Genomic DNA, 21,126 nt, shown 5'->3' with positions numbered 1-21,126 from the left:
GTTGTACTTGACCCCTCGAAAAGAGGCCATCTCATGGGAGCCACAGAGTTCAGCGTCCACACAGCCCTGAGCAGAGAGGACGTGGAGGGAGCCGAAGTGTCCTCTGGAGCTGGAGCAGCGCTGGTCAGGCAGACACTGGCTGCTGATCTCAGGACAGGACGTGCCTTTGTGCTGCAGAGGACAGAAGTTACACAGCAGGCTGTCCAGACTCAGAGAGGGGAGGAACAGAGCTGCAGCCATCAGGATGGAGGACAGGATCCAGCGTGGCCCCAACAGATCAGGACTAATGTAACAAGGATACAGACAGGAAACATTCTTTCATTTAATAATCACATATTTCAGTTTGGATTTTGAGATGTACTTAAATTATTACCATCTCTTTGTTTGTGATCCCATCTTCCTGTATGTAAAACCCTCCATAACATGTGAAGATGTCAAGAGTCAACCTGAAGAACCTCCAAACAGCAGCACACACTCTGATTGCCAAGCAGAGACAGGTGTGTGTCTTTGAAGCTCTTTAAGCATAACCCATCAACATTTCTTTGAATTACACAAACAAAACAAAAGCTTTTTTTGATTTGGTCTTAGTTTATTGCTCAACAATAGTGTATTGCTTAATCCTTAAACACTTACATTCTCTAAAAGAAAACACACACAAAAAAAGGATCACAGTGACAACCGTTGTCTGCAGCTCTGCAATGAACATGATCTTGAAAATCAATTATTCGATATGGTGCTAGTGGCTGATGAATGACATTCAGATGTTTTCAAAGTTCATGAAGCCGCCAGTCTGTATTTGTAAATCATCTGTCCAAATGGCCACATATTTTTAACTTTCTTGATTTCCACTTCATAATCCATGTTAAGATGAAAAGGACAGCTTCCCCCTCTTGTATAAAGGTTCCTGAAAATAAGGAACAAATCTGAATAAATAGAAATTCTGAGTACCAGCTAGGCATGGATATGATCTCAAATGTATTTATTTATTGTAAGTGGTTTATAAAGTTTAAAGGTTTTCTCACAGCCTGTTCCTCGTCCTCCTCCCTGTCACGGTCGTCCCACTGCTCCTCTGCGGGGTCGTAGGTGTAAAGAGGAATCAGCCTATGACGTAGATCCTCTAATCTGTATAAAAGTATACAAAATAAATGTTAGCACAACATAAAAGATACCAAATTGGTTTAAAAGTGATGCTTAAAACACAGAAACCCACTTACCTTGACCTTCTTCTGAAATAATAAACCTAAAGAGAAGCATAACAAAAAAAGGTTAAAAATACTTATCATTCAGCCATGTGTGCTTTAATATGAAAATGTGTTCTTACCATTGCCACTGCACATCCAAACAGTATGAGCAGTATGGGGATGAGGGCATAGTAACCAGGAAATCCAGGTTTGGTGTTTTTGGTGGGTAAAATGTGGGGAGTTGTGTGGTTGAAATGCATCTCTTGTTTCTCTTCTCCATACAGTACACTCCTCTGCGCCGGTCACCTCAGCTGACACCTTAGTGACACATTCAGTGGAGTGCCGTTGCTGTCATTCCCACTAAAATGGGCTTTCTAAATCCTCATAAATATCGCTATAGTCAAACTAAGAGATTTATAATCCAAAAATCTACTTTAACTGTTTCAAATGACCTGACTAGGAAGTTGGTAGTACAAAGGTTGCCTTCTATAACGTCCAAAACAATACTCAACAACAACAAAAAGTGTCATATGAGTGCTCGAACGTACATGTCCTTCTGGCTTCTTTCATTTCCCTTCAAATAAGAAACACAGTGCTAACATACCTCAACCTGCTCCATGACATTCCTGAGAGAGGAGTGGATGTCATACAGTATGTTGGTTTCGTTGATCTGAATAGATGTGTTGATTACTCCCTTTTATTAATATCAATATCACATTTATGTTAGGAATATTTCATTACTACACACTGCAATATTTGGGTTATTGCATAAAAAGGGTGAACATTGTAAAAAAGAAGAAAACTGGAAATGTATCTGGATGTTTTGTTTTGATTATCTCACTGTCAGTGTACTGTTCTCTTTCCTCCAGCAGAGGGACATTTGTTTTGGGCTGCAGGAGAGGGGAGGAGGGGAGGGACACTGTGGGAGGGGCGAGGAAAGCCAAATGGGAAACCATAATGTTGGACAGGTCTAACTAGCTGAGAGTTGCTCCATACACACTTTCACTCCGGTCGATACACGATGAGTAAACAGGACACCGTTATCAGAGCTTTGATGGTAAGTCGGAAACATTGAATGAAATAATCAGTTAAGATTGAGTTATATTTATTTGTAGCTAATCTAGATGGTAAACGTGCTGTTAATATATGAGGACTGGTCAATTTAAACAGTAGCCTATATTGCTTTAATGAATACCATGACAGAATAGACAGTCAGGTAACTCATGTTATGATCATTGTAGTATTGAAGACTTTGTAAGCTATCATTTTACACAACTTTATCATAGTGGCGCGCGCCGGTGGATTTCCTTTTAACATTTGAAAGCTTGTTAATTATTAGTCCATGGTGAACCTGCAGCTTAGACTCTAGTCATAAAACGGGTTGTCATGCCTACATTTATTCTCATAAACTGCTGTTATTAATTCTGGTTTTAGTGCTCAGCTTGTGTACTTAAGTAAAAGTACAAACCAGATAGTTGGAATACTCTGTTACAATTAAATGTCCTGCATCCAAAAACTTGCTTAAGTAAAAGTACTAACATCAAGATATGCCAAAAGTAAAAGTACTCATTAATCAGATTGACCCATTTCAGGATAATATATATCTTGTGTTTTGATCATAGTTATTGATGCATTAGAGTGCTATCAAAGCTGGTAAAGGTAGAGCTAATTGTAACTAGAGAATGCAATTCCTGAATAAATTGCTAGTGGGAATGCTTTATGCTGAAAAGCTGACGCTAAACTGCCATGCTGAAATGTAATGTGTAAGAAGAAAGTGAAGAATTTAGATTTAAATGATACATGAACACTGGGGGCTTGAATGTGTGATGAGAGAAGAAAATAAAGTAAAAAGGCTTGGAAAAGCAGCAGAATATTTGAACTGCAAACTTTTGAACTAACTTGATGGCGAATGATCTGTCACCATGCCAACGGCATTTCATGACATCCCATAATACGCTTAACTGCGTGGATGGCTGCATCGCTACCAAACATGTGAAGTTTTGGGCCGTTTGGAGCATTTTCACTGAAGTTATGAGAAAACCGTGTTTCTTGGTGAGCATCGTGTTGCCGCCATGGCAACGGCAATTGAAGAAATCTCAAAACTGTCCCGTAGATGTCTTCACGGCTGGACTGTTAGCACACATGAGAAGTTTGAGTACTTTTTGAACATTTTCATAGGAGTTATAGCAACATCGTCTTTTATGGCGAGGGATGCGTTTCCATGGAAACGGCATATGATAACACCCCATAATTGACGTAGAGCTGTTGAACCGTTAACCATTATCTGAAGTCTGGTGCTGTTTTTACCCTTTTCATAGGCGTTACGACAACATCGTGTTTTATGGCGAGAGATGCGTTTCCATGGAAACGGCATATGGTGAGATGTCAGATTTGATGTAGAGCTGTTGAGGCATGGAGAGGTGATATACAGGTGAAGATTGTGGGACGACCGGACCGTGTCCATTGGTGCTACAGCAACATCGTGTTTTATGGCGACGGATGCGTTTCCATGGCAACAGCCTATGGTGAGATCTCAGATTTGGCGTAAAGCTGTTGAGGCATGGACCGGTGATATACAAGCGAATTTTGGGGGACGATTGGACCGTGTCCATTGTAGTTACAGCGACATCGTGTTTTATGGCGACGGATGCGTTTCCATGGAAACGGCATATGAAGACACCCCATAATTGACGTAGAGCTGTTGAGGGCAGGATCATTAACCATTATCTGAAGTCTGCTGCTCTGAGCATGTCAGTTGGAGTTATGACATCATCGTGTTCACGATCACACAGGTGTTTATATTTGAGCTAACGATGTGTCCAGAGATCAAAGGTTTCCATGGTGAGAGGAGAGCATTTTCATTGTTCTGAATGAGAGATAAACCTCTTACATGTGAACGTTTTGTTGAAGAACCGTAACAGATATCGGTGAAATTTCAAAGCCTGAAGCATGTCAAGGACCTTGAGCATCTGAAGTGTACTTTTTGTGTACTTTCAGTTTAATAATTTGGCCTTTTTGGCAGATTAACTAAAGGTGTGCGGCTGCTGTGGTGGGGAAAGATGAGGCTGAATTTACAATGGGGTTTAATGGAGACATGTTGAACGTTTTTGTTACTTCATGCCCTCAAGAGGGATTTTGTTTAATTATTTTGCTTAATTTATTTTTATTTTTCAAGCTACGAGATGTTTTCCTACTTTTCTCATGAAAAATTATGTCTCAGGAATGTAGGGTTTGGGAATTATGGCAGGTTTAAAAGAAAATATGAAGGCAAAATTAAATCTGTCCTCCACTCTGTGACATCACGCACTCTAAAATCTGAAGGCCTCTTTACCAAGGTCTGAACAATGTTTAATATCTCTAAAAGTACGAATCAGATTTAAAAGTTGTGTTACACGAATACTGTCAGAAAGATGTGTAACATTTTAAAGTTGGAATGAGGTTTCTGAGTGAAGAAACAGTTAGCAGTTGAAGTTGCATGAAGATTGTTCAAGTCTGAAGAGTTTCTCCATTGACTTCCATGTTAAAAATGTGATGAATTATGGGATGTATCTCTGGAATTATGAAAGTTATGATTGAGAAAAGTAATAGCCATCGATTCCCGACCGAGCTGAACGTTTTGATGTTTGAACGGAGTTTCTGCGATGTGGAATGTGGGAGAAGAAGAGGTGCAAAAATAAGCCGGCGGAATAATAAAGAATTTTGTGCGTAGCATAACAGATAGTTGGAATGCTGTATCAACTAAATTACCTTGTGTGCTGCAGGGTAGTCTTATTGAAGTGTTGATTACATTTCATCCCACTACAGAATTGTAGTTGGGTAGAAGTACAACTCCCTCAAAATTATGCTTGAGTACAGTACTTAAGTAAATTCACTGAGTAACTTAACATTACTGTTAATCCCACAGAGTTCTGCAGTCTGCTGTGATATGAAGTGACGACGTGCTGACAGTGTGAAACAGGAAGACTTGGACAACTTCCTTTAAAATGTGATGGATCCTACTCAAAGGCAAAATGGACCAATCCAGAGACAGGATGCTTGTGTCAGTGACCTGCCCATGCCTCTGATTGCTGATGATGATATTTACGAGTATGTTGAAGAAAATCCGTATGAGATCACCTCGAGTGGGCTCATCATACCCCCAACCGAATCCCAGCCCAAACCTCCATGCCCTCCCAGGGGGCAGGGGGCAGGAGGGCCGGGGGATACGGACCGCCCAAACATAAATGGACCTCCCCCAGTCACTCGCCCTCGCCGTCCCGCTCCCCCTCCCCCCAGACCCAGGCTTCCTAGTGCATGTTTGCCAGTCAGACAAGTCCGTGCACCACCCCCTCCTGTCCCCCAAAGGATAAACGTACCCCTCGGCAAAATCAAAAAGCAGAGCTGTGATGAATACACTGCCCCCCCTCAGAAGCTGAATCGTTCCAGGACGGAAATAGACAATCGTGTGAGTATCTCTCAAATACAAAATGTGTGATTGAATGAAATGACCCACATTTAAATTGAAAGGATCAAAGATGAGGCCTAAGTGTTTAATTTGTCTTTTTTTCACATCAGGATCCATGGGCCATCAAAGTAATGGACACCCCAGAGGGCAGCACCAAGACCCTGGCCTCTTTTACTGCAGCAACTTCCAAGTGAGAGAGTGCATGACAAGTAGTTCCTCAATTTTTACAATAGTTTACTTTTTGGTATGTAAATGGAAGAAAAACAAAATACACGATAATTGAATTTGAAAAGTTTTGTTTAAAATGACACACAGACACAAATAAATATACTTATGCTTGTATTTGTGTAATCTGAAATTGTCATGTTTTTAAAAATGTTTTCTATGCGACATATTCAAAGAAATTTATAAATGTGATTCCTGCTTTTGTTCCTTGAACTCACCGTCATATCTGTGCATTCAGTCCAGCTAATATGAGTCATATTCTTAAAGTACAGAACATATTTGTCTTCACACTTCAATTCATTCCTGTTTTTCTTTTTATAACCCTCTTTGGCAGACTGATGTCACGGTACAGGCACACAGACAGCGTTCATAACTCAGGGTTGGTCTGGAGTCGCGTGCTGCAGATCCACCCGGCGCTGCTGCAGCAGGTGGAGGTGACGGTCAGCGTGGCCACTGAGTGGGGAACCCACCAGCTGCCCGTGCCCACCAAAGGTATTTCAAACCAACTTAGGAGAACGGTTACTAACATCAGGACAGCAGAAAGCTTTACACATCTTCCGGCGCAGACTAAAAACTCATCTCTTTCGTCTCCACTTCGAGCAATAAAATGACTAAGAAAGCACTTATATACTAATAAAAGACCGGCTTATCTAAAGCCAGTTGAGTAGCACTTGAAATGTTTTAGCTCTATGAAACCTGATGTACTTATATAATTCTGTTTTCTTCAAGTTTGTATCTTCTTGTTCGAATGCACTTATTGTAAGCCGCTGTGGATAAAAGCGTCAACTAAATGTAATGTCATGTAGTAGTTTGTACCCATAGAAAATTAAGAGATTTCCATTTTGTTTCCATTTAGAAGGCTTTCTTTCATTTGATGATAACACATGTAAATAATAGGGTCAATGATACAGTAGTACTGTACAATTAGGTTGCTTAAAGTTTTTCATCTTTGTTTGTATTGGTGGACTCAGATCATTTAAAGGTGGGGTAGGTAATTTTTGGAGAAACCAGCTCGAGTGAGCTAGAATTTGAAAATACACAGCAGGAACAAATCTGCCACTTACTTACAGAGCCCCTCCTCCAACACACACGAACGCGCAAACGACCAATGAGGGCACGAGATAAGTTTGTGCACAGATGGAAGGCTGACAGGCAGGTAGGCCATCCAGTTATTTTAGCCGGGCCGACTCAGATGATTGGTCGTGTTTTTTACAGCACTACGGCTTCCAGAGATGACATTTTTTTATGGATTTTTTGTCAAAGCACTTCAGATATTCATTGCTATCGGGATGTTAAGAGCATTCCATGGAATATAACAAAAAGTGTATCTCGAGCCAGTTTCTCAAACTTACCTACCCCACCTTTAACTTAAATTAGTAGCAAAACTACAATGTAAAAGTACTCATAACCTGCGAAATGTTCTTAAAGTATCAAAAGTAAAAGTATCCATGATGGAAAATAAGCTATTTCGGAATGGGTCCTGAAACACTTATTTTTAAGATCAGGAAATTGGAATAAAGGGGGCTGCCCTGTTCCTATTATTACAGGGGGACAACATATGTTCAGAACATTGCAAAAATCGAACCTGAGCAGGTCTAATCAGCCACACTGTTAAAATCCACTGTTTGGAGTTGCAGGTCCTTTAATAAAGAATCATATTTAAAAAATCTATCATATGGTTTGTATGTAGAAATCTAAGTAATTAAAGGTGTCATGTATGTATATATATATATATATATATATATATATATATGTATGTGTATATATATATATATATATATATATATATATATATATATATATAGTTGGGTCAAACTATAAAGATGCAGAATACGGAAATGCTCCAGGCTTTCTATTCACTACAGTATCCGTCAGTACAGATGTTGGCAGGAGTGTGTGGACTCTGAACTCTGATCTTTTATCCAGTGAACAGGACAGTGAAGAGTCTGATTGATGAAATCTTCCAGCTGCTGGACCTCACTCCCAGCACCAATGAGCAGCATTATTTAAAACTGTGTAACTCCGATGAGTATCTCCACAAGTAAGTCCCCAATACAGAAATAAACATGTATGAGCTGTGACCTTATAGTACAGGACTTTATTAATTCTGGGAATGTGGGCCTACTCTTATTTTGCTAAGTTCTTGAATGCCTGAGCCTATAGACACTTAACAAAAGACACAATATAACCGAGGCATAACTGCAGACTACACGAGATGTATAATGGTAAAGTCTGTCCTGGGAAATGTATGACTCAAAAAACACAATACATTTCCCCGAAACTACTGAATATGTGTACTGTTTCTTTAACAAAATGACATACATTAATTCTATCTTGTTTCACTAACTAATGTACTATATTTTAGCTTCGGTTCACTGAGCCCACCTGGTGTAGCCCGCCTCCCCCTTATAAAGCCTCTGCTATAGTCTATGATGTTTAATTAAAACCTTGTCTGTTTTCACATCCATTGTTTTAATTTGGTGATCTTGTCCTTAGTGAGGAACTGCTGGGTATGCACGAGTCTATTCAGATCTACTCCAAGCTTCAACTAGAAGTGCCCCTCCGACTGCTCCACGCGAACAACCTGAGGAACCGCCTGTGCAGGGATGTGAGTTAGTTCAAACCTACATTATAGATCATTTACCAGAAAGGGCTGAGGGCTGGCCTGTCTTCAGTCTTGAAATGCTGCCTTCATAAACACCTGTGCTTGGCAGCCGGCCAGCTCTTTATCATCAGGGCTATTGGAGGTCATAAAAACCTCCACCCTCAATTCTTGACTTTGTTCTGTTTACACATCACGTCATGGCTGCTGGCACTTAGCAACAAGAGAGAAATGGAGGAAAGGTGAACCTGATTTTCCTAAGATTCATATTCATAACAATGACCTTTTCAGTGCCACATGCTTTATGTGAATAATGTGATATTATAATAGTTCAAAACACTCCAAGCAGTCAGTATTTCCACCTGTTTTTTCTCACAGGAGGAGGACGACGCAGCCCCATGCCAGCTGTACGAGCTGCTACGCCCCGGCTTTGTCTTCAACACCTGCAAGTATGTTACATCCCACATCAACTTTGCAAAATGGATTCCATAACAATGACTACTATTCAGTGGGTCATGTGTCAACCAGTTTCTGTTAGCAGGAAACATAAGGAAAGGTAGCTTTGCTTCATGGTTTCCTACCTCTGTGTGTTTAACCCTTCCTTCTCTCTCAGGTTGAGCCTACAGAATGTGCTCATTAGCTACAACAGAGAGGTGACAGAGCTAATGAGGCTAAAGGTAACCAGTGGGATATTTGTAGTACTTTTTTTTTAACTGCATACTGTCACTACATGACTAACCACCTCAAGATCATTCAGTTATATCAGTAGGACTGTTGAATCCTGATCTGACTTTCTGATATTTCCTCTAACTTGGTTCTGATCTCACGGTTTCTGCAGTCTGGGATGAACGTTAATGTGCTTGTGGACCGCGTTCGCACCATTAGCAATCTGCTGGGCGGGCTCACGTGTCCGGATCTGGAGGACGCCATTGGCAGGCTCAACAGAATCAATCCCATACCTCTAGTAGGATATCACACACATTTGTAAAACTGTGCTTTAAGCATTGCTTTCCTTTTTATAGAATACTTTTTTGTTTGTATTGTAATCCTGTGTTATAACAATTTACAATACCATGCCTCTGAAATATTGTGATTGTGATTGGATAGAAAATACCTCCTAATGTCTCTGATCAACAACACAAAGCTGTGTTTCTCTATATGTTTTACAGAGTCATGATGAGATGTCTGAATGTGAAACTGGTGAGTAGCTGTTCATCAGCTATAATACTATTTTTGGGTGTGCGTCATTGTGTGTGAGTGCTTACATGCTCACCTTGTGAGTCAGTGTGTGTGCACATATTTTAGTGACATTCTTTGCAAATATGCAAGATGCAATAATTAATCTTGAAATATGTATAGTGTAGATTAATATAAAATGGGAGTATAGTACGGAGACTTAATTAAAGTGTTACCTGTTTGGTATATTCACATGTGATTATCCAAACTAATGTGTGTTTTCTGTGTTCCAGCTATGATCATGCTGCACCGGGCGTTGCTTAAAGTGCTGCAGATTTTTTTTGACAACTTCCATTCAGACTTCAGAGGTCAGGAGGTAACCAGAAACGTCCAAATGCTTGACGTTGAGAAGAACCAAGAAATCATCCAGTTTAATATCTCCGCTCTCTACAAACTGCAACCCGCCTGGTTGGCCAAGTATGTTTATTTATAGCCACACATTTGCACACACACATTTTAACACATGCAGGTAAACAAATATTGAAAATGATATGCTCACAGACACAAATGTTGACCACACCACTGACAACAAACAATGGGTTAATTACTTTTTCTTTCTTTTTTGTTATCTTTAGTTATGAGAGCTTTTCTGTTTCCTGTGAGTTGACGTACGGTGGAACAAAGATCTGTGACACAGGCATTTCAGAAAATATCAGCACCGCTTTGTCTTACGGTCACAAGATCCACTGTGACCGCATGTAAGGACAACATCTCCTGGAGTCTCTTACCAATAATGTCATGTCATCACATTCAACTTCCTCCTTCCTTGTTCACACACAATTGTCATTCATGAATACATGAAGTCGTAAAGCAGAATCTCACTGTCCCTTCTTTAAGTGACTATCTTTAATACATGTGACTTATAATAGAACATTGTTTTAAAAAGAGCATGAAAATAAATCACATAATCTTTTTAACTGCATGTTTTTGATTCTAGGATGGTGTTTCCTGTTCCAGTAAATGAGCTGCCGTATGAGAGCATGATGACGTTTCGCCTTAAGGGCTCCAAGCGAGGCAAGCACCCCGAGCTGTTGGGCTGGGCTGTACTGCCTCTGTTCAGCAACAGGTAGGACGTCTACATCATTAACCCCATATCGAAATCAACAAAGTCATTGTATTCAGTTTGGAAATTGGTTAATAATTCATCAATCAAATTTGACTAAATGCTAAACCTGTTAAATGTATGATCAGCTTGCATGCTGAATGTATGCCAAATGTCTATATGGGATACCTATAGTGAGAAACAAGTCGTTCGGTGTATGCTTGGAGGGACAACAACATATCTCTGTGCCCCTCTAAACTACTGCAAAGAAAAACTGACTTTTTGTGTGAGGTGTTAAGAAAGAGACAAACACCAAAATTGCAGTCAAATAGTCAATAAATACAATTCCTTGTTTTTTCTTCTCTATTTATTTGTTCCCATATATTTTAAACATACTTCTTTATAAAGAAGAGCATAGCACACGCCACCTTGGATATTTTGGATAGTAAAAACTAAAGATAATATTGTGTTTCCTGCCTTAAGAATTGGAAGTCAATAAAAGCTTGTAGTGTTGTTGTTTCTCTTGTTCACTTCGTGCATTTATTCAATGTTTGAGGGCTGATTTGTTTTTGCATATCAATACATTATACCCCTGATTTAAATGAACAGATAAGTAAAGGTTATTGCTTTCATTGTCTTGTACAGTGGTTCATGTGCATTTAATAAACTGTATTCCTGAGATTTAGGGACAACGCTAAAATATACATGACTATGTGTGACGTGCAGTGTGTGTGCTCTGTGTCCAGGACCCTTGTAATGGGGACCGTTCTGCTCAGTATGTCCACACTGAGCGAGCTGCTCGCCCCCCCCTCCCCCGCCCTGTTTGACAGCCACAGACAAGCCAACGAAGTTATTCTGCAGGTTAGTAACACGGGACAACTCTGCCCTCTGTTGACCAACACATGACACATTACCCGATTGATCATCCATCCTTCCATCTTTCCCCAGCTTGAGTTTCACGATCAGTTTGAGTGGACGTATCAGAGGCCCATCGCCCTCCCCGGGTCGATCCTTTTCACTCAGCCTTGTGAGGACTTGCAAAAGAAAATGCTGGAAGTGTCTAAGAAGCACTGCCTCTGCTTGTAAGTATAAGGAAACAACACACATTATATTATGAACTACTGTATGTATGTGCAGTTTCATATGTTTGTACAGAAGTTATTTTGAAGGGAGATTTCCATCCCCTTGTTTTCTCTTTCTGTCTGTATCCTTTAACATCTTTCTGAAATTGTCTCTCCTTACCCAGTCTAACAAAAAATGAGACGGCTTTCCTCTGGAGTAAGCGTCACTGCAGTGACAAGGCAAGTACTTTCCTCCACCTGCTGCTGGGGGGGGCCCCCCGGTGGCGGCCTGAAGACCTGACAGAGATCTACACTATTGTAGAGAACTGGCCCCTGCATCTACCTGAGGAGGCCCTCTACCTGCTCAGTGACAGGTGGGTTTACAGGCAGAAACATTAACACATGCCCCTTTCACACCAACGCGTTTTCAGCTCCGGCTCGGAGCTGGAGCCTGAAAAGTACTGGTTTTTCCTGTTCACACCGCAGCGGCGCCGCCTCTTAGCTCTGGAATCCGGTTCACTTCCAGCTCCAAAAAATTGTCGGCCTAGAGGCAAGAGCTTCAGAGCTAAGAGGTGGTGGGACGTTTGGGGGCGGCGCGATTACATGTAAAGTCAATGCAGAGACACGATCAGACGCGAATTCGCTCCGACGGCGCGCATGAAGCGGTGGACACGGCGTGTATCACGTTTCCTAGAAAGGGAAAAGCGCTGGTGTGAAAGCCGCAACAGTCAATATGAAAAGCTGTAAACTAAGACGTATGTTTATATAAACATTTTTTTCTTTTTCAATATTTTTTAATTCTAATATGGTGCAACTGTCACGAAACTTAAGTTTATTTTTTTATTTTAATTGATTTATTAAAGACTTGAATTGGAATTCAGATATCTGCATCTTGTAAGGAAATATCCAAAACACTAGAATTACAAATTAAACCATTTCCAATTTCATATATCAACCCTTACACCTGATAAATATGGGAAGAAAGAAAGAAAGAACACTTTTAATTAAGGAGCTAAAGACAATCATAGGTTATACTCTTACAAAATCTGTGTTTTATTATTATTTTGTAATAATTATTCTAAGAAATGTCCTTCAAAGAATTAAGATGGCAGAGAGCAAAGGGTGAAAATAGATGATCAGTTTTGCAAGCAGGTAGAGCATATCTACAGGAAGAAGCTCTGCACCCCAACACACTGTGATGCACATTGTGATTTCCACAAAGATACAGTAACTCAGATCCCACCTGAGTTTCCCCCGGGCTGTTTCTGTTCTTCACTGACAGGCTGTGGAACAGAAAAAGTAAAAAAAAAAAGTTTGAAAGACTCTCGATACTGGATTGCTACAAAAAAGAAAGAAATCCGAAAAAACCGAGGAAACAGGAGATTATTTTTGGTGAAGTTGCACTCTTTTCTGGTCACACTTGGCTTTCATCTTTACGTTTATATACCACAATAGCATCAAACACAGTAGTTATTATAAGAACTTACAACACTCATATCCTGTTCTGTTCTCTACGATCTTTACTTACTGTTGTTTGTCTCAATATGTCTTTTCAGTTTTCATGATCAGACTGTGCGGACGGCAGCAGTTCAGTACTTTGAACAGATACCAGATGGAGAGCTAGAGGAGTTTCTGCCACAGTTGGTCCAGGTAACACCAGCACACACCCATAACTACTACTGTACACACCGAGTGACACAGTACAATTTACATGTTGCATGCTTCACATTCATCTCCTTACTTACCAGCAGTTTTTAAATATGAGAAAAAGGGGCACACGGCATAGCTGCCTCAGTGTTTGAAGTTAGTCTGATCAGTCCTCCTGTCCTGCAGGCTCTGAAGAGTGAGTGGGAGTTGGATGGACCCCTGGTCATGCTGCTGTTGGAGAGATCACTGAAGAACATGCGGATTGCCCAGCAACTCTACTGGTGAGTCAGACATCAAACTGAGAGACTGTAGACTTGGATTATTACTTCAACTTCCCTTTCATAACGGAAAAATAAAAAATCTGGCTTTGAAAATAAAGTTTGGTATTTTTGAGGATCACCAGTAATGCTGTAAAAGGGGGTGAACATGAGGTAAAAATGCATGAATATCTTTGATTTCGCTGAATGTTTTGATGCACAATTCAAGATTCAAAGGCTTTATTGTCACACTAGCTACAGTGTAGATATGGCACTGAACATAAAACAAATGTGCAAGAAGAAACAGAGTAGAATAGATTAGAATAAAATAGTGCAGAATATGTTGAAAGACCAATGTGTAAGTAATGCAGATGAACTAAACTACATACATGTCAGAAAAATAAATAATACAATAAGCTACATAATGCAGAAAATGTTGAGTGACACTGAAGTCAACATGCCGTTGTGCACTTGGGCAAGACACTTCACCTTAAATGGCTCTTGTGGGGATTTGCCACAGTATTCAATGTCTAATATATGTAATATGCAATGTGAAGTGCTAAAGTATTATTGTTATTATAAATATCTTATATGTTCAGTCCAGTGCTGTAAAGTTATCAACATGTTATGTGCTGGCAGGCTGCTAGAGGATGCCCACACTGACCCGTTCTTCCAGAGCTGGTTCAGTAAGGTGCAGGCAGCACTGCGGCAGGGCTGCGGCCGCGCTGTAAGGCAGGAGCTGGAGCAGGAGACCCGCCTGGTGTCTGTTCTGGTGCAGGTCGCTGAGAGGGTCCGCACGGCCGATAAGGCTCGAAGGAAGGTGTGTTAACAGATTTATCATCTACACATTTATCAATAACTCACTCAGTGCCTTGTAAGCCTGCAGTGTTATTACTAACTCCACGAATCCTGCTTATTATTTATTAAGCTCTTACATGTGATGCTTTTCTTTGCAGCATGTTTTAAACCATGAGAAGGCAAAGATTAATGACTTCTTCAAAGATGGAATCAGCTGTTGTCTGCCACTGGATCCTGCAGTCCATTTAAAGGGCTTGGACTTGGATGTAAGAATGTTACACAGTACACTACACCTCTTATATGATCTAATATGCACCCAGCTGTGAACCATACCGCAATGTTTACTTCTCCCATACGTTACTTATAGGCCTGTACGTTCTTCAACTCCAATGCTGCTCCTCTGGGGATCTCCTTCATCTGCTCTGACCCTCTGGCTAAGAACATCAGTGTCATCTGCAAGGTTGGTAATAATAAGCTGCTCTATAGATCCTCACTAATGCAAGAATACTTTAATATTCATATCCGGAATTTCTCCTATTTTCTTTTTTGAAGTTTGCTTGTACACATTTCCCCTAGTCAGATTACAGAACTGGACAAACTAAAAGTGTTTTCAGCTTCATCTTAAGCATAATAAACTCCCAGAAAGTTGCCATATAAAGCTACACTCCGTTTGTAGGAAGGGTTAATTAACAATTAGAGACCTTTCAGTTTCAGTAGTCACATTAGAGGAGCACTTTGTTATGTACAGTAGCCTCTTTTTTTTTAAGCAATAGAAAATATGAAATGTCCGGCTGCCAACATCATGTTATAAAAGCAGAGGGATACAGTGACAGAAAGAGGGAATGGTTTGAGAGGAAGTTAGAGGACAACATATAAAGCACCTTGCATAAACAGGACACTTGTGGCATGACACCTAGGCTGTGTTGCTGGGTGATCAAGCAACCTTTTTAGTAAAGAGTTTCCTTCTTTCTGTTAATGTCTTGTTCAGACAGGAGATAACCTGCGTCAGGACATGCTGGTGCTCCAGATCGTCCGTGTGATGGACAGAGTTTGGCTGGAGGAGGGTCTGGACCTGAGAATGATCACATACAGGTGTCTTTCTACTGGCAGAGCTCAGGGTCAGTTTTTCAATGCATATGAATATGTCCCTTGTCTTCAATCTCTTAGTCTGTCAATTCATGTTGACTAATACTCGTTGTCAGGCCTGGTGGAACTGGTTCCAAACGCAGTTACCCTCGGGAAGATTCAGCAGGAGTTTGGTCTGGGGGGCACCCTTCGAGAAGACACTCTGGAGAAATGGTTCCACGTGTGGAACAAAACTAAAGAAGACTATGAAAAGGTCAAGACCACTCCAAAATGAATTGTCATTATGATTAGGCGCACATTTGAATATTTATGTTTCCTTTAATACATGTTTTGTAACTTATGTAACACCCTCCTGCTGTGCATGTGCAGGCTGTGTTAAACTTCATCCACTCGTGTGCAGGGTGGTGTGTGGCCACCTTCATCCTGGGGATCTGTGACCGCCACAATGACAACATCATGTTGAGACACAGTGGACACATGTTTCACATCGACTTTGGAAAGATAATGGGCAACGCACAGAAGTTTGCGAACGTTAAAAGGCAAGTGAATAAAGAAGCAGCATTCTGAAAGAGAAAAGACTGTTTGAGCAGCAATGGGAGACAGAAAAGTATGGAATCATTTAAAATATCTCTTTTGCAATGATAGGGACCGATCACCATTCATCTTCACATCTGAGATGCAGCACTTCATCACAGGCGGGGGGCTGAAGCCTCAGCGCTTGCATCGCTTTGTGGAGCTCTGCTGTGAAGCCTACAACATAATCAGAAAACGCTCTGCACTCATACTCAGCTTGTTGGAGCTGGTAAGACCTTTCATCATCACAGTAACAACCTCCGAGCCATATCTGAGAATAAATAACACAACATAAAACACCTTCTCAATCATGGTGTGTTTTGAAGATGCTAACTGCAGGGATGCCAGAACTGAAGGACTGGAACGACCTGCAGTATGTCCAGAACAACCTCAGACCTCATGACACGGACCTGGAGGCCACATCCTACTTCACAAAGTAATTTAATGCAGCACAAGCAAACATCCGGCCTCTCTCTTACTTATATCTGCCACTGTATTCATCTGATTCTTTTACTAATGGTTTGTATCTATCCTGATGTAGGAAGATCAAGGAAAGCATGGGCTGTGTTGCAGTCAAGTTCAACTTTTTCACACACAACATGGCTCAAGGGAAGAAACAAGAGCTAAGGACCCCGCGCAGCATCCCCGCTCCCAGCACCAACATCCAAGAAGCTGTCATCGAGAGTTACAGAGTCAAGGGAAGAGATGTGGTGAGGCTGCATGTTTCTCTTTGTGCTGTGGTTATTCAAACCAAAATGCTGGGCATTTTCATAACGAAATGCCGAAGAGAAGTTGAGCCTATTGCACCACAAACCAGGGGAGCTGATGAAACACACTGCAGGTTCACATATACAGTATTTGTTTAAAGAGGACAACCCCTGGCACTCATCTGAATGTGTGTGTTTGTGTTGGGACAGCAGTGCTGTGTTTGAAAAGTATTTATCTTACTTCCCAGAGTCGGGTAATGAGTCTTACTGATGTGTGTTGGCATTGTATTGCACTTTGATCAGATTGCGCTTCCTGATGTCAGGTTGTACTGTTTGGTGGCAGAGATGGAGCAACTTTTCAGTTAATCAGAATCACAGGTGTGGGGGAAAACTGCTGTGTAGCAATGCAGGAGGAGTCACCGACTCATGAAGGAGACACAGAATGAGCTGGAGCTTTGATGTCAAACACTGATAGTTTATTTTGGAGCTTCGGCCGGAGAATTCAAAAAACAAGTCCAAGAGCCAGAGGTTCTGACTTCACGGTAGAGTTGCCACGTCAATTCTGAAGAACTACCCCAGACCCATGTATTTAGCTAGTTCAGAGAGAATAATCAACATTGTACATAACAAGATAGAATCTTAACACCTCTATCAGCTGACGCCAACAGGCAGGAACAGGGAGACAAAACACTGAGAGCACAGCAGCCACGGTTACAGGTGCGTGTACTCAGTCAGGACAGTATAAACTGATCAACTGGGTCAAAGATATGGGCTTTGGAAAATATTTCCCCAACAACAGGTATCATGCACTCAGGTTTCTACTTGCTGGTGTAACTAATGGTTTCCCAGTTGATCATGCCTAATTTGAACTGCTTGGAAGTGTTACTGCTTGTTTTGTTACCAGAGTATACGCATACACATCAATTATTTCCCACAATATGTTTAAGATCGACTCTAGCAAGTACATTTTAGAAATGCAACACAAAACATAGTTACTTCTTTCAAGAGGACATATTCTGCCCGGTCTGCTCTGATTGGTTAGCTGGCCGTCTCTGTTGTGACCCTTTTAATAGTAGCACCCCTTGAGACCTGAGGGTGGTTTTCAAAATTGGTATAATTTTTAAATACATCTGGGTTATCAGGTTGTTCACTTGTATGTATCTCATATTCTTAGCTATAGAACAACTGGTAATAAAATCAACTGTAATAATGGAGTGCTTCTTACGGGTCGTTGATGGGAACATTTCCCTCAAGCTACCTTTTCAAAGACATTTTGAGCGTGTGTGCGTGTGCAACAGCATCTCTAATATCCCCCTTTTGTTTTGTTTCATTTGCAGGTCTATGAGCTGAGAGTAAACATTCATGATGGCTATCTGAACAGTAACATGACATTTGGCCAGTTTGAGCTCATCCATAAGCAGCTACAGAAACACTTCATTGAATCCATGCTGCCTCAGTGAGTAAAGAAAGAAAATACACATTGAGGTCTCATGGCTATTCATTTGAAAGCACTGTTTTTTTTCTCCCTCAGTTTTTTGATGCATGTGTTCTTCCTTACAGGTTTCCTAGATGGTTTAATATGTCATTCACCCCGGCAAGGAGGATGTCGCAGCTGAATAAATACCTGAAGCAGCTTTTCGAGGGACCCTGCAAGGGGGTAAGTTCCTCTCCTCACTGGTTGATAATGTGATCTCTTGTTATAACTGGCTCTAACTTGCAAACCTGTCTCGCTCTGTTACTTGCAGAATGAGTTTGTGTGCAGCTTGTTCCTGGATGGCCCCAACCCAAACCAACAAAGTGCAGTTACACGTATGAGGATCGATTGTTATGCTATATGTTGAGGAATATCCTGAGGATACAGTAAATGACATGGTATGCTGTAACTCACTGGCACTGATGGACTGATCTATTGCAGGAGCCCATCCTCAGATCCAGCTGAAGATCTCTTACTCTAAGAACTGTAAGCTCTCGGTCTTGGTAAAACACCTGAAGAACGTTGTGAGTTTCCTTTACTTTTGGTAGTGCATTGTTTGTATCATTTAACAAGAGGGGGAAATATATGGTACATGTTTTTTCTCTTGTAAATACCTTACGGTGTGTGCTCAAGTGAATGCCCTCCCTTTTCTGTTTTCAACAGAAGCTGGCAAATGGCTCCAACCCTGACGCCTACGTGGTTACATGTCTGAGGCCGGACCCTCAGCAGAGCAGCACGAAGAAGACAAAGGTGGTCCGCAATAATGACAATCCCACCTTCAATGAACTGGTACACAACAGCTTCCATCCTCTCTCTCTATCCATGATATCCCAACTATCCTTTGATTTAAAAGATGTAATCCTTTTATTATTATTGTTTTTATAATCAGCCTGTATTGTCTAATACTTAACCCTATATAATTCTCAGACATAAACTGATACTTGTGTTTTGAGATGAAGTGCTTTTACTCAGTGTTTTAAACAATTCAACAAAGTTAGAGTGAATGTGTTAATGTGTTATGTGTTCAACTCTGTGGACTCTGACCAGGAGCTTTTCACACACTTTCAAACATATTAAAATAGATGTTATCCTCAAATTAGTGTTTTTTTGTGAATAGAGTTGTCTATTAACTAAATATCTACCTCTTATTCACAGATAGAGTACCATGATGTCCCACTGCTGGATGGGATGGTCCTGGAAGTGACAGTGAAGAGCAAGAAGACTTTTGTGGGTGCATCCAACATCAGACTGGAGGAGAAGCTGCTTGACCAGGAGACTTGGTTTCCCCTGGGGAACTGTGCAATCTGACCTCAGAGCTGCACTGTGTGTCCGCGTCCAGCATGGGGCGCCACCACACTGAGGGGGAGGATCCACCCACAGATTTCTCAGACTATGAATGAGCAGAGGAATTACGCACTCATGTGTACAGATGTATCAGATGCAACGTAACCTCACTGATGAAGTGGATGGGGTGTTTGAATGACGTTACAAAACTGAGTGACTCAGGGAAGGAGACCGTTTACTGCATGAAGCATCATTTACCTTGTGTGTTTATTTTTAAATGTCAAACAAATGAAGGAGATGTTCTAACTACTCAATTTTTTTGGATGTGGCCTCGGTGACAGATGAAGGGAAGGAACTATTTGTATTATGCTACTTGCATGCACTTTTACTTCAAACTATAAAACCGTCCTTGTGTATTTGGTCGTGACTGTCACGACCAATCTTCCCTGCCAGATGAAAGATGAGGTGCTGTTAGCGGCTGTCTGTGTGATACCTGCTCAGACTGAGTGTGTGTCCCTTTGGGCTGTGTCAACTGGATGTCCTTGACCAAGGAAATGGGAGGCAGGAGGGTGAGGGGGCAGGGAGATGGGTGAGGAAAGTGTGAGCAGGGTGACAACAACTCTGCTTATCCGGCCTTAGGGGCTGAGTTAACACTCCCCATACAGTATCACTCAATTATTTGTCTTTCCATGAGTGGCATTCAAACATGCAAATGAATAACCTTGCATGCCCACTCAAATACTCCTGGAGAAGCACCTCCACACACACACACACGCACACACACACACACACACACACACACACACACACACACACACACACACACACACACACACTTTCCAGGCTTTGGCAGGTCTTCATGTTATCGTAATGCCATCCTCCTTTTGACAGACGTACTGACCCGCACTCCTTTGCCTCATTCATGCGATGACCAAGGATAGAAAAAAGGCCTCCGCACTGGATTTGGTTCAATGATGTATACCTCTGTGAATGCTATTTATATTATTTCCTGCTGGGACTCACGGGGAGTAAGCTTGAAAGAAAACTCTGCTACTCTTTCATAGTAGTGCTCATAAACTATTGATGTATCCTGGCATCACTTATCAATTTCAAACCTATGGAGGAATAACATCTATTGTTTTGGAATAGATGATTAATCCCCCAAACAACTCTCTGCTTCGTGGTTCTTCTTATGTGTGATCAACTCTACCACAATAATTGCACTTGCATCTATTATTAATGATATGATGATAAGAATCTAATATCCCACTCCAGGGATTTCTTCAATACTTGAGTGGTGCCAGCAGAGATATATCCTTCGTTAGAGTGTCTTTTATGCACTGCTGAAACCTTCTGCTTCCTTTCTCTGCAACAGAGAAGGCACATGTATTTTCTCACAATAAAACTGGTATTTATATCTGAGAAAATGTTGCTTTCGATTTATTTATATATTTGTTGTTGTTGTTGCTGCATCAGCCACGCTTCTCTATCTGTTGGAGGGTGTGTGTG

The 21,126-nt window shown here is 41.1% G+C and overlaps 2 protein-coding genes across 3 annotated transcripts; one reads left to right on the top strand and one right to left on the bottom strand.

The window, feature by feature from the left end:
• Positions 1–451: 451 nt before the first annotated feature.
• On the top strand, positions 452–21,038 carry pik3c2g (phosphatidylinositol-4-phosphate 3-kinase catalytic subunit type 2 gamma). Of its 2 annotated transcripts, none has more exons than XM_079684071.1 (33): positions 452–497; positions 5,086–5,625; positions 5,736–5,815; positions 6,185–6,342; positions 7,777–7,891; positions 8,347–8,458; positions 8,831–8,901; positions 9,066–9,129; positions 9,291–9,416; positions 9,622–9,652; positions 9,922–10,105; positions 10,264–10,386; positions 10,626–10,754; positions 11,477–11,591; positions 11,679–11,812; positions 11,977–12,165; positions 13,348–13,441; positions 13,625–13,719; positions 14,335–14,515; positions 14,652–14,759; positions 14,861–14,953; positions 15,482–15,611; positions 15,696–15,832; positions 15,949–16,118; positions 16,225–16,381; positions 16,479–16,588; positions 16,694–16,862; positions 18,197–18,315; positions 18,420–18,516; positions 18,605–18,668; positions 18,775–18,857; positions 18,997–19,122; positions 19,489–21,038. In XM_079684071.1, the coding sequence occupies exons 2-33, from the start codon at positions 5,170–5,172 to the stop codon at positions 19,639–19,641; spliced, it is 4,173 nt and encodes a 1,390-aa protein (XP_079540197.1). In that variant the 5' UTR covers positions 452–497; positions 5,086–5,169; the 3' UTR covers positions 19,642–21,038. The 2 variants fall into 2 exon arrangements, with proteins under 2 accessions (XP_079540197.1, XP_079540196.1); XM_079684070.1 differs by lacking the exon at positions 452–497 and adding an exon at positions 2,111–2,238.
• On the bottom strand, positions 589–1,782 carry LOC307040906 (uncharacterized protein). Its single transcript, XM_079684118.1, has 4 exons — positions 1,322–1,782; positions 1,215–1,240; positions 1,023–1,122; positions 589–904 (listed from the first exon to the last, which is right to left on the bottom strand). Exons 1-4 carry the CDS (start codon positions 1,439–1,441, stop codon positions 863–865), a joined length of 288 nt encoding a protein of 95 aa, XP_079540244.1. The 5' UTR covers positions 1,442–1,782; the 3' UTR covers positions 589–862.
• Positions 21,039–21,126: the final 88 nt, after the last annotated feature.

The sequence above is a fragment of the Notothenia rossii genome (genome assembly GCF_949606895.1).
Source record: "Notothenia rossii genome assembly, chromosome: 5".
NCBI lineage: Eukaryota > Metazoa > Chordata > Actinopteri > Perciformes > Nototheniidae > Notothenia > Notothenia rossii.
This window is presented reverse-complemented; position numbering and strand designations above follow the sequence as displayed.